At 33.2% G+C, this 12,979-nt stretch overlaps 4 protein-coding genes across 4 annotated transcripts; all 4 read right to left on the reverse strand.

Moving 5' to 3' along the window:
• Positions 1-44: 44 nt before the first annotated feature.
• On the reverse strand, positions 45-4,168 carry MONOS_8067 (putative ATP-dependent RNA helicase; the record flags this gene model as incomplete). Its single annotated transcript, XM_067878447.1, has 13 exons — positions 45-53; positions 180-285; positions 428-513; positions 606-890; positions 1,013-1,210; positions 1,401-2,471; positions 2,724-2,842; positions 2,953-3,085; positions 3,150-3,205; positions 3,279-3,333; positions 3,400-3,642; positions 3,718-3,972; positions 4,025-4,168. The coding sequence occupies 13 exons, from the start codon at positions 4,166-4,168 to the stop codon at positions 45-47; spliced, it is 2,760 nt and encodes a 919-aa protein (XP_067727775.1).
• Positions 4,169-4,264: 96 nt separating this feature from the next.
• On the reverse strand, positions 4,265-4,915 carry MONOS_17542 (putative EF-Hand superfamily protein; the record flags this gene model as incomplete). The annotated part of the gene is made up of 3 exons (XM_067870472.1): positions 4,265-4,492; positions 4,556-4,810; positions 4,853-4,915. The coding sequence occupies 3 exons, from the start codon at positions 4,913-4,915 to the stop codon at positions 4,265-4,267; spliced, it is 546 nt and encodes a 181-aa protein (XP_067727776.1).
• Positions 4,916-5,075: 160 nt separating this feature from the next.
• On the reverse strand, positions 5,076-8,089 carry MONOS_8066 (putative Oxysterol-binding protein). The gene is made up of 3 exons (XM_067878446.1): positions 7,967-8,089; positions 7,838-7,918; positions 5,076-7,761 (listed from the first exon to the last, which is right to left on the reverse strand). Exons 1-3 carry the CDS (start codon positions 8,058-8,060, stop codon positions 5,654-5,656), a joined length of 2,283 nt encoding a protein of 760 aa, XP_067727777.1. The 5' UTR covers positions 8,061-8,089; the 3' UTR covers positions 5,076-5,653.
• A 914-nt stretch (positions 8,090-9,003) lies between these two features.
• MONOS_8065 (putative serine/threonine-protein phosphatase 5) lies at positions 9,004-12,175 on the reverse strand. Its single transcript, XM_067878445.1, has 11 exons — positions 12,114-12,175; positions 12,018-12,027; positions 11,900-11,941; positions 11,695-11,840; positions 11,492-11,614; positions 11,274-11,384; positions 10,974-11,072; positions 10,680-10,790; positions 10,337-10,417; positions 10,042-10,131; positions 9,004-9,750 (listed from the first exon to the last, which is right to left on the reverse strand). Exons 1-11 carry the CDS (start codon positions 12,132-12,134, stop codon positions 9,100-9,102), a joined length of 1,485 nt encoding a protein of 494 aa, XP_067727778.1. The 5' UTR covers positions 12,135-12,175; the 3' UTR covers positions 9,004-9,099.
• Between the last annotated feature and the right edge of the window lie 804 nt (positions 12,176-12,979).

The raw sequence follows: 12,979 nt of genomic DNA on the forward strand, positions 1-12,979 counted from the left end.
TTTATCAACTAAAATTACAACCCCATAATCATTTCTGTGCCTAATCACTCTTCCTGATAATTGCAAAAAGATTGATTTTGATAAAGTGGGGAAAAAAGAATATGAGATATGGTATTATCAATAAAAATTGTCATGCCTATTGATTGATTGATCGATCTAAAGCAGAGGTCATTGTAAACTTGCTGGCAGAAGTCCGCTCCGTATGTGTCTTGATAAAATTTTAGGCGAGCAGACAAAACAGGATCAGACTTGTTTGGATAAGGCATGCCCACAATCATTGCGGCTCTGATGGAAAAAAAAATTATTTAAAAAAGAAATTTTCAATTTAAATTATGTTCAATAAAATGAAATTGAAAATAATATAATAATAATAATACAAATATTTCATTTTGATTATTTGCTGTTATTTGAATGATAAATGGCATACCTTGCATATCCATCTGCAAAATTGATCCCTTCGCTCATCTTTCCTCCCATCACGCAACACAAAATAGCTCCGTTCAAATGCTCCGACTAAATTCATTCGCAAAAAGAAGGGGAAAAGCATCAAGCAAACATACAAAGTATAAAGATCATGTGATAATCAAATTTCAATAGTTATAAACCTTCCAAGAGTCATCAATGCATTGTTTGTATTGCTTCAGCTGTTCTTCTCCATTTTCGTCTCTCTTTTCGACAAAAACCTTTTTGTGCTTTTCTATTTCTGATAGCAGCGATCTCTGGTCTTTGCCCCACTTCATGTTCTGCCAGCAGCGCAGACAACTGTCCATCATCTGAAAAGAAGAAAAGAAGATTAAAAAGCCATCAAAGATTCGGTGCACAAAGTTCAGAACATGATGGCCCAATGCTTGGAACTGCTGTTGGTTGTCTCGATTGGAATAAGTAAAATCCTAATTTTAATTTGAAAAAATAAAAGAAAGAAAAGAAAAAAATTGTTAATTCACAATAAATCGAATTGATGAATGAATGAAAAGTTACACTAATTAATCTGGGAATAAGAATAATAGCACACATAAGGCATCAGTTGCCTCTGACTTGTTGAAAAGGATGCAGTATCGTATGATTTCAGTACAAAAGCAGAAAATTGATTGTCTTTGATGATGTGGTTCCAAGAGTTGAAATAGAAACTTGGAGAAATCAATGGAAGTTTTGCATCGAAAGAAGAGGGAAGAGCTGAAAAGGGAAGAAGTTGGCCTGCTAATGAACGAATCTGTTGCATTAAAAATAGCATAAATATTAAAAAAATCAAACACAAAGAAGGAAATAGAGAAAAGATATTGTCAAGTTGAAAACAGCAAGAAGCTTGAAAAAAAGAAGATGAGGCTTAAAATAGTACAAATTTTTTCTCAATGCTCAAACAGAAAGAAAAGATATTTTTTTTTCTTCTGAATGAAACATACAGGTGAAAGTGTTCCACCCACAAAAACAATCGAGCGAGCAGAAAGAAGAGGAGAAAAGTAGGCAGCGGTGTCAACAAGGACGAAATGAAGCATTGTGTCATATAAGCTGAAGGGAGTACTGTTGAGTTGGTTTGAAAGAGAAAATAGAGATGAAGTGATCTCATCATACGCAGATGAAGATGAAGAAGATGAAGATGAAGAAGGAGATGAAGAAGATGATGGATCCGTTGTTCGGAAGATGTTTGCTTCTTGCAACAAAGCATTTCTTTCAAACTCCAAATCATCATCTTCATCGTAATCAGAATCAAGTGAATTGTATTCATCTGAAGAGTCGTCATCATCATCAGACAAACTATCTTCAGAATGTGATTTCATTCCTCTTGTTCTCATTCTGCGCGGTTCTGAATTCTCCTCTTCTTTATCCACATTTATCATTTTCATTGCTTCCTCCTCTTTCTTCTTCATTCTCCTTCTTTCCTTCCTCTCTCTAATCTGCCTCGCCTGTTCCTCTTTCTCCTTAAGCTTTGCCAATGCCCCTTTCTCTCTCTCCTTCTGCTGTACAATTATTCTGCCCTGTGAATCTTTCACTGTCAAATACTGCACAAAACGGAAGAATGAACGAAGTGCATTCCTTGGATGAGAAGACAGTATCGCAGACAGATCAGATAGAGACATAACAGAAAAGATGGAGTGTTGTGAATCAGATGAAGTGGAATTTGAAGAAGGAGAAGAAGAAGTCGATGATGATGATGATGATTGGTTTCTATCTCCAAAGGATGTACGTTTCTCTGGAGAAGACAATTTATGGTGTATTGAGCTCGGAGAAGACAAGCCAGCTTCGTCTGCAACGTCGCATTCCTGTTTGATTTTCTCCACTGTGTTGAACAGCTGCTGCATCGGGTGGTGTGTCTCCATCCAGTTTTCAAGGGCAAAGAAGTTTGCATCAATGTGTGTGGATGCAATAAAGCCATCAATCGTTTCAGATGCAGAATAAACATCGGAAAATTGAGAAAAGCGAGATGAAGAAGAGGCAGACGAAGGGAAAGAAGAAGAAAAGGGGGATTTTGAAGGCTGTTGTGTTGGAAAATGTGAAGTCAAAAGATATGATATCAAATGAGTGCATATATAATACAATTGAATGTAGTTATCGATATGCTTGGAAACTGTTTTTCTCTCCAATTTGGGCTTCAAAAAGAAACATAAAATGAGATATACACAATAAAGCTGATGATATAAAGAAGAATTTGATATTTAGAAAAAATGAAAGTTAATAATTAAAAAAGCCGTTAATGAAAATACGCATTTAATTGAACAATGAAATACCTGCTGAAGTGTCAATGCAACCGAATAGCATTCATCAACAGCTGATGGGATGTGATGTGCTTCATCAAAGACAATGATTGACTTGTTGGAAATTTCAATTGCAGCAGCTTCGCGTGACTCTTCAAAAGATATTTCATGTCAAATATTATTTAAATGAAATTATTGAATAAAGAAGCATATAAGAAAATTAACATTTATTCAACTTTTTTAAAAAAATTAATGGTGAAACCTCTGTTAAGAAGATAAGAATATGGAGCAAGTACGAAATCAGAGTTAACAGCCGCTGCCATTACAGCTTTGTACGGGCATGCCTGCAATTTTGCACCTGCACAATGCAAATCTTCGATGTCCATTGGAATATGCTTATGTCATTTGAAAAAGTTTATTGAACTCATGCCAGAGAAAACAATATTAAATAATGAATACTTTTATTCTCTGTGCCAAAGTACTTATTGAACGATGATTGTCAAAAGGGCATCTTTCTAAAAATGAAGCGAACATGATAAATATCAGAATTGAAAGACGAAAATCTCTCAAAATTGATGATTCGCATACTTTTGGGATTCTTTTCCTTTTCCATTGAAGCACATGCCTCTTCTATTTGATGCGACTAAATTGATTCAGTTTGACAATCAAATAAATAATCTTTTCAAAATACAAAATAAAAAATCCATACCTTTTTTTTGCAAACACTTTCATTTATGCAAAGAAAAGATCTACTTCCAAGAACGCAAAGAGAGTGGCATCCTCCAAATTGACATTGCTTAAATTCTGAAACAATTTGCTTTATTTGGGTGTGTGTTCTTGTGCAAATAATTATTTGATTTTCTAGCTCTTTATTATCAATATCCGTTGTATCGTCTTCATCGTCGTTTAACTGAAGTTCTTGAAATCCATCAACATAATCATCCAAATATTCCTAAAAGTTAATTAAAAAATGGAACATTAAAAAACAATGAATGAATAATATGAATGAATCAAATAATGATTAAACATCTTTTGAATATGTTTGTTCGTCATCATAGCCATCTGTTTGAACCAATTGCAGTTGTCGAGCTTGTTTTCGTTTGAAGCGCTGATATTTCGCTCGAAGAACTTTTTTGTCTTTAGCCAATTTTGAAAAGGCATCACTTGCTTTATCGTCGTTATGCTCTTTTTCAGAGCTTCCCTTATGTTCTTCTGAAAGAATTCCATTTGTTGAATCTCTAAGATATGCTCTAAGAGAGCAAAGAAGACTAAGAGTTTTTCCCTAATACGATCTAATTGAAGTATTCGAATATAAAATAATTGAAAAATAATACAGTTCCTGTTGGACTTTCTAAAAATGCGTATTTGCCGTGCTGAACGCAATTATACACAGCATCCATAAATTCAACTTGAATGAAATATGGATCGTAAGGAAATGAGTATTTATCTTTTGCATTTTTTATTACATCTTCGTCCATGCAAAATAAAAAAACAAATACTGAATGCTCGAAGAAAAAAAGCAAAACAAAAAATAAAAAATAAAAATTTTATAAAGGGTAAACAATATGGTTGGTTCATAATGTTTTGAGAAAGGCTTTTTTGAATTCTGCAAAATTTAATTTCCCGTCTTTATCTTTATCTGCTGCTTTTATTATGGCTTCGTAATGCTTTGAATCAACAGGTTCTCCTTCACTAACAAGTTCAGCAGCCTTAATCAAAGCAGCATGGTCAACATATCCTTTGTGTTCATCATCAATTAATCTGAAAGAAGATAATGCTTCTTCATTTGCTTGAACGAGAGCCTAGAACAAAAAGTTAAAATTCGATTTTCATTTAAAATTTTGAATAAAACATTAATTGCTAACCATTTTAGCTAAAACAAAATCTGTAAAATGTTCAAAATCAACACTTCCATCTTCGCCATATTTTTCAACGAGTTTATTAATTTCATCTATCTTTGTTGGATATCCAAGGATTAGCATGGCAAATTTTATTTCACTTGGTTCAAGAGTTCCATTGTGATCGGTATCAAAAAATTCAAACGCTTCAAAAATCATTTGCCTTCTTTGAGCCTCGAGACCAACTTTTTGAATGTTAGCAGAAGCTGGAATTTTTGGATACTGAAAAAAAAACAGTTTAATTGTTAAAATCTAAAGGCAAACGTAATCTTCAACTGAGTCCAAAATTTTCTTTCTTCTAATTTCTATATCATCTATTTCTGACATTGTAAATATTTATTTTCGTTGTAAAGCTGAGGGAATTACCCCCAAACCCCAACTCAAAAAACCAAAACCATATTAAATTTCACAAATTCATCGAATAGTGACAATTGAAAAAATATTTCAATAAAAGAAAATATATATTTATAAAACAAAAGAAATTTAATTTTTTGAAATTGGATTTTTATTCTTTTTGAATCAGCAAAATTTTAAAAGCTGAAAACGAATTTTTGTGAAATAATTCTTGGTGTTGAATATAGTTCGTGAAATGAATAAAATATTCATTTGTAATAACAAGCAAAATTTTAACTAGAACAGAAACGATTGAGGCTTCTGCATTTTAATGTCTTTCTTGAGGAATATCTTACAACACAGAGCATGCAATAACGAAACGGAAGTTAAAAAAAAACTTTCGCATCGGCACAATTTCAAAATGGATAAAAAGCAATTTATAATCTAAGGGAAAAAAAGTAAACAAAACGCCAAATGATGAGTGAACATAGATAGCAATATATCTAAAAACAGAAAAACGATAATTCGAACAAAAAAATACTACTTTCATAGGTTGTCAAATCAACCTAAATGTGTAAGCTAATGTATAGGTATATATATATAAACAAATGAAAAGCATTTCTTAATTCACTTCCGTTTCACAACAGTTTTATAAAAAATGAAAGGCGAAAAAAAAATAAGAAAAGAAAAGAAAAGAAAAGAAACGAAAAGAAAATTTTTCTTTCTAAGTTTTCATTGCGAGTTAGAAGAAAGAGAAGGAGAAGGAGAAGGAGAAGAATAGCGTGGAAGAGATGTATCAGACGAAGGGGTGCATGAAGGAGAGAGTTGGGGTGTGGATGAAGGCGAATCTGCAGCTTGTTGAGCAGCCTCAGCAGCAGCACTGGGAGAACTTGGTGTTGCTGGTGGATCTTTCGCATTGAAGTCACATTTTGAAGCATCAGAAGCAGAAGCAGAAGAAGAAGAAGAAGAAGAAGAAGGTGTGACTGATGTTGCATTAGAAGCAACATCTTCAGTTTGATTTTCTGTTGATTTGTTGGATTGATCATTAGCAACGGCATTTTCTGTGTTATTCTTCTTTCTCAATGGTTCCCTTCTTGCTTTGAGCACTGGTGGATCACCCATTGGCCACATCGGCCCAAGTATTTCTTCCACATCCATCGAAGACACAAGAGAAGATGATGCTTCATTCCCAGATGATGCTAACAAAGAAGGAGAAGAAGAAGATGATGATGATGATGATGATGATGATGATGATGAATGCTGTCCTGTCTGATGTAGTGCTTGCCTTCTGCCTGACAGCTGCTTCAAGCATTCATCCAGCGACAGAAATGTTTTCATAATGTGATCTTCGTCTTTTTTGATCTCTTCTGCTTCCATTTCTGGAATCTCCGAGAAAAACGTGTTCTGATCCGGGATGTTGTAGCACGTCACTCTTCGATTCGCTGGCAGTGTCATTTCAATAGGCGACAGCAAATCCAGTCCAAAGTTCATCTTCCACCTGCCCTCTGGATGGAAGATGCGTTCTTCATCTGTCCTCGGAACAGGGTCAAAATGGAAAAAGCGCTGCCTCCAGCCCTTCTGAGCATCCTTTCTCATCTTCGCCTTCTGCCTCTCTCTCACCTCGACTGTGATCTTCTCTTCCTTTGCCGTGTCGTAGTCCATCTTCTGCAGCGCTTCTGTCAGTTTCTGCCAGACAACACGCGACTCACAGGGCTGCTGGTGGGGCAGCGCCAGTGTCAGCTTAGAGAGATAGGGCGAGTGCTGCATTGAGAAGAAAACAAAGGTGTCCAATGGAAGAGAGGAAGGCAGAGGCTCTAATGTGGCTGATTCACTTGCTGATGCTGTGGATGATGAGGAGGAGGATGATGATGATGATGTTTTTTCTTCTTTCTCTCGTTTTTTCTCTTCTAATTTTTCTTTCTTTCTTTCCGATTTCTCTTCAGCTTTCTCTTTCTTTCGATCAGCTTTCTCTTTTTTCTCTCTGTTTTTCCGCTCCTCTTTCGTCTCTTTCGATTCTCTTTCTTTCCTAAGCTCGTTTTCTTTGTCATCCTCACGCCACTTTTGATGCATCTGGCTCTGAATTTCAGCATATTCTGCTGGAACAGCGTATGAAACAGGGGTACGATGGTCAACTGCGAATGATAAATCTGTCCAGTCTCCACTCGCTGTAATAATAGGTCCTTCTTTTGGCCATGTTTCTGAGCCAGGAACTTTGGAGTAATCTCCTTTCCATCCTTTTATCCGCTTTATTTTCATTTCAAATTGATTATACTTCCCTCCAAATGTGGGCTTGGCAAGAAAGTTGAATTTTGATATTAATCCGGTTTGTTGGCATTGAATGAAAGTCTTTCCAACTGTCTCCATTCGCATTTTCCCAAAGAGAATTCCACGAGCAAGAAATCCAGGATACTTCAAGCAATATGTCTCTCTACGTTGCAGAAGATGTGCAAAAATGGTACCAACCATATATGTTCCCACAGTATTTCCGGAAAAGCTTGACTTTGCTCTCATGTGACCCTCAACAACATATCCTCCATCAATATTTTCAAAATAAAATGTAGAAATTGGAGGGTGATGAGAGACTTGTTCGGAAAGATACCATGTTCTCGTTCCATCGGGATGATCCCAGTAACAACGGAAAAATTCTCCCAGTGTAGGATTGTAAGGCTTCCTCACTTTTCTTGTTCTAATATGGAATCCAGAGAGGAAAAAGCGAGAAATATGAGTTAATCTATCAACAGGATCGTCCAAAGTGAGTGCATGACGAAGTATTTCAAGATGGGAAAAAAGATTTCCTGTTGACTCAATAAAAGATTTTGATTCACAAATGAATGCAGGCACTATTATTTTTTATGACAAAGGTATCGGAATATTGCGAAGCTTCATAAATTTCACGATATACAAAAAAGTGCACACATGTTACTCTTGTCAAATCCATTCCAAAAGTGACTTGCTTCATAAGATCCATAAAAATGCTTCTTGGTTTTTCATCAAGCACTGCAAAAAGTATGAAAATGAAAAACTTAATGATTTTGTAGTGCACACCTTCTTCAGGATCATAGACAGCCTTCATTGTAAGTTTATCTTTTTCCGAGTCATCTGCAATCAGAGCAGTCGAATCATCTTTTGTTTGTATCATTAAAAAATTCAAATAATAATTCGGATTATTGATTTTCCTTAATTTATAATTTTCGGAAAAGTTAACCATTATAACTTATTGATGACATTTTTATTAATCAATCTCTTTTTCATATTAAATTGCATTTGCTTTTCTAAAAAATCAGAAGGGAATATTGAAGTAACTCAATTATACTTAAAATTATTGTTGAAATGAATATTACAATGAAAAATTGAATGAAAAAAGCTATCTAAAAAGTTTAAGTCAAGAGCCCACAAATAGAATCTTCAAATTTTTAAAAAATGAGCAAAACAAAAGAAGGAAAAGGCTAAAAAAGAGGAGCATCACTTTCCCAACATTCACAGGTCATTCAATTTCGTAAAAAATTGGATGTACAATAAGAAATTCAAAGATAGTCTCAGCAACGTCGAAGTGATGTGACGTTGCAGTGTGGATGATGCAGATTATTTGGGGATTGTCATTCAGAATGATAAGAGAAAGTGCAAATGAATAAAAGAAATACTTCAAAAATAAAAAAAAAACACTAAAAAAAAACAAAGAAGAGGAGAGAGAAAGAAAGAAAGAGAAAGAGAAAGAGAAAGAGAAAGAGAAAGAGAAAGAGAAAGAGAAAGAGAAAGAGAAAGAGAAAGAGAAAGAGAAAGAGAAAGAGAAAGAGAAAGAGAGATAAATAGAAGTTACGCGAAAGAAATAAGGTTGGAATAACCAAAAGTAAAGAATATCATAGAAGTATATAGAAGTGTATAGAAAATCACAAACTATGAGATATAAAGAGAGAGAAAGAAGATAATGCAGATGAACATTAGTGTGATTAATTGCTCAAGTTGAAGATCATTTCGACCTCAAAACTCAACTCAAAAATATCATTCATTCGCAGCTTCCTCTCTTTTTTATTAGCCTTTTTTTTTTTATTTCCTTCTTATTTTTTTTTTCCTTCCTCTTCTTCTTCTTCTTCTTCTTCTTCTTCTTCCTCTTTCTTCCTACCTTCCTTTTCCCATTGCCATTCCACATTTCCACTGCACGATCCTCTCCTTCTCATCTCCTACATCACATTGCAGGCAGCTATCTCATAGTATGTTTTGCACTCTGGATGGACAACTGCATCAAACTGATGAAATTCCACATCCAACTCGCTATTCGCCTCTTGCTTCTCTTCCTCTGTCATCTCCTCTTCTTTCTCTTTTTTCTCTCCTTTGCCTTCTTTCTCTTCTCCTTTCCCTTTCTTATCCTTCCCTTTCTTCTTCCCTTTCCCTTTCTTCTTCTTTTCTCCTTCGTTTTTGTCTTCTGAAGGCGATGTTGAAGAGCTGGCTTGTTCATCTCCTTCTTTCTTTTCGTCTTCTGTTTCTTCTTTTTTCTCGTCTTCTTCTTCTTCTTCGCCTTTCTCTTTATCTTTTTTCTCTTTTCCTTCCTCTTCCTCCTTCGCTTTCTCTTCTTCTTCCTCCTCTTCCTCTTCCTCTTTTCCTTTCTCTTCTTTCTCCTCTTCTTTCTTCTCATTCTCTCCTTCCCCTTCCTTCTTCTCTTCTTCTCCTTCATCACTTCCTCCTTTTCCTTTAGCCTCTTGCTCTTCTCTTTCTTTCTCTTCTCTTTCTTTCTCTTCTTTTTCTCTCCTTTCCACATCACATCGTCTGCGCAGAATAAGAAAGCCAGCCTTGTTTCGCTGCTCGCAATAGTTTGGCGCTGAAAAGATTGTTATCTGAAGATTTGATAGAAAAAGTTTGTTTTAAAAAAAGAAAAGAAAAGAAAAGAAAAGAAAAGAAAAGAAAAGAAAAGAAAAGAAAAGAAAAGAAAAGAAAAGAAAAGAAAAGAAAAGAAAAGAAAAGAAAGAAATGAAAAAGATAATAAGCATAGCAAAAGGAGTTATTTTCAAAGAAATATAAAGTCAAAAAAAGAAAGATAAAATAAGACAAGACAAGATAAGAAAAGAAATATTCAATTAGAATAACAATATCAATGAAATATGGAAGAACAAGTGATGTCTTCATACAAGATGCCCGTCGTGCTCAACAGTATAACCTTCTTCTCTCATCTCGTGTGATCGGATAAACAGCGAAAGACGATTTTCTTCCAGAAAGTACTGAAATAAATAACGATGAATAAGGCAGGAGGATACATTAACAGAATAAAAGAAGGAAAAATAAAATTGAAATGAATATTTTTTTTAAAAAAAAAAACCAAAAATAAAAGCGTAAAAAATGAACAAATAATTAATTAATTAAAAGACAGATATTAAATCGTTTTTTTGAATTTTATTCTTTCTTTTTCCTATCGAAATAGCAAACTTTTGTGACATTCGGTCCAAAATTGCACCCAAATGGACGAAGTGTTTCTTGAATGCCTGTCATTTGCATAGGATCAGACCACTAATTTTCCATGTTAAAAAAAAAGAAAGTTAGAATAAAAAGAAAAGAAGAAAGAAAGAAAGAAAGAAAAAGCCAATGAAAAATAAACAGGAATGAAAAAATGGAATAAGAATTGTTAATGATGTGCATTTGGTCAATATCATTGAAAAGAATGTGACAATTGAACGTTCAAAAATATTGAAAAAAAAAAATAAACATTTATGGAGGAAATATATTTAATGAATATTTTGTTCAAGAAAGAATGCGAAAACTTTTCACAAACCAACATCTGAGCCATCAGCAGCTCTCCGCCTTCTTCGCCAGGCTCAGTGAAGCGGTTAATTTTATTGATGTCTGCGATTGTATATCCCAACTTCTTGAACAGCCCGCCGTGCTGTGTTGAAAGTGAGGACAATTTGAAGCAAGCACATTATAAAAACGTTATTATGCATTAATTGTTTCAGAAGAAAGAATTAACATAGATTTGGGATACAGATAAAATCAATAATATAAATGACAAGTCGTATGAAATAAATTGGAATTAGAAAAAAAAATTGTCTTTTCATTATAAACATACTGTCACAAATGCCTTTTTGTTAATAGTTGCACAAATAGGCAACGACGCGAAAGTATCGAGAAAACGATTGTATATATCTTCATTATACTTGTCAAGCACCTATTGTATTATTCAATCAACATCAAAGAATATAAATCATCAAAAGTTTAAAAAAAAGTAATTATGTTTTGTATCAATATGTATCGAAAAATTAAACATATATTTCTTTAAATTCAATATCAAAAAAAAAAATGCAAATTTTATTGATGGTGCTTCAAATCTTTTCTGAAAAAAAATTCTGCAAATGCAACGCAAGCTCACCTCATTCTTAAAGCCATAGTCGGTTGTACACATCTCTGCTTCGTGATTTCCCCTCAATAAATAAATTGCATTTGGCGAAGCCAATTTTATCGCGAAAAGTGTTAATGCATTCTATATAAATCGAATTGCAAAAGTAATTTGAAAAGAAACAAAGAATAAAATACAATGAAACATATGTGAATAAAAGTGAAATAAGAATAATAAGTTGAGAAAATTACCTCTGATCCAAATGATCCTCTATCAACAAAATCGCCATTGAAAAGGTATGGATTATCTTCTGAAGGAAATCCGTTTATATCAAAAAGATGAAGTACATCAAAATATTGTCCATGTGTATCCCCCTAATTCAAATTTAACAAGCACATTATATATATAAATTAACTTATTTAAATTTTGAAAAGGTAATATTTAAATTGCATGCCACAACAGTTAGATGTCCATCACGAGGAATTGTAATTTCAACACAATTAGGTAAAGGTGTCAGAAGCATTCGTGTTTGCTCCAATAAATGTTTTGCTTGTGAATTTTTCATTCTTTTTTGTTGTTTGAAAGCATCTATAAGTTTATCTGTTTTCAAAAAAAGAATATAAAATGAATTCAAAACAAATTTTGAAGATTAGGCACACATGCATAATCATAAGTTATTGGATTGGGAACATCAAGAGAATCTATTTGAAAAGAGTGAATATAATAAGTAAAAGTTATGAAGTATACAAATATCAGTCTTCATAAACAAATACATACCAGCCTCGTTCTTTCAAGTTTGAAATTATTATTTCCAAATAATTATTATTCAAATGCATATTTTCTATTCGAATTGTGTAACAAATTTAATCACACCTTCTTTCGGAACCAGGACATTTCCAGTTTTTTACCACTTCAAGATCTTCCCATACACCCATAAATTTATAATTTTCTTATGATTTTTATGAGAAATAGTTTTTCTTGATATGCATTGCTTTGTTCATCAATAAAAAAAGAATCATGTGTAACTGTTCAAAATATATTTTTTCTTTTAAGGTATAAAATAACAAACTTTCATATTAATCATAATATTAATCTCATAATTCTTATTTTTTCAAAAATTAAGAAACAACTAAAAAAAATCATTTTTATGAAATTGAATTAGAAAAAAATGAGTATCAAACTGAAAGATGACAAATTAACAAAAACTTAAAGGATTCATTGAGATGATCGTTGTGACTGAATTTTTCAAAGTTCATGTGAATACTGAATGAAAATTGATTCTCCTGAATAATACTGGAGATGCGTTGGAAAGCTTATGCAAAGCATTCTCTGTTTTTTTATTAACTTCAACTGATATCGATTTTCAATTTCTACTGTTTTTTTTTTTTTTTTTTTTCACATAAATAGTTTTTTCTCTCGATAATATTTGTACTCAGACACTTTTTTCATTTAGCTGGCAACAGCTTAATTCAATCTTGTTTCAAACAGAAAATAGCAAAAAATGTTTGCATTTTTTGTTTGTGTTAATAATGGTGGACACTTTCAATAACTGTGGACAGTGGAATCATCTTAACAACCGTTGATAGTTGCTTTTTTACAATTTACATAATTATTCACTCAATGCTTATGAACTTATAAGACATACAGAAATGAAACAACTTGCTCTGAAGAATTTTGAAAAAAACATTTTCAATTTTCGGAGAAACTCGGAGAAATTAGATTCTCCGAGTTTCAACAAA

This window comes from Monocercomonoides exilis (assembly GCF_001643675.1).
Source record: "Monocercomonoides exilis strain PA203 chromosome Unknown scaffold21-1407046, whole genome shotgun sequence".
NCBI classification, from domain to species: domain Eukaryota; phylum Preaxostyla; order Oxymonadida; family Polymastigidae; genus Monocercomonoides; species Monocercomonoides exilis.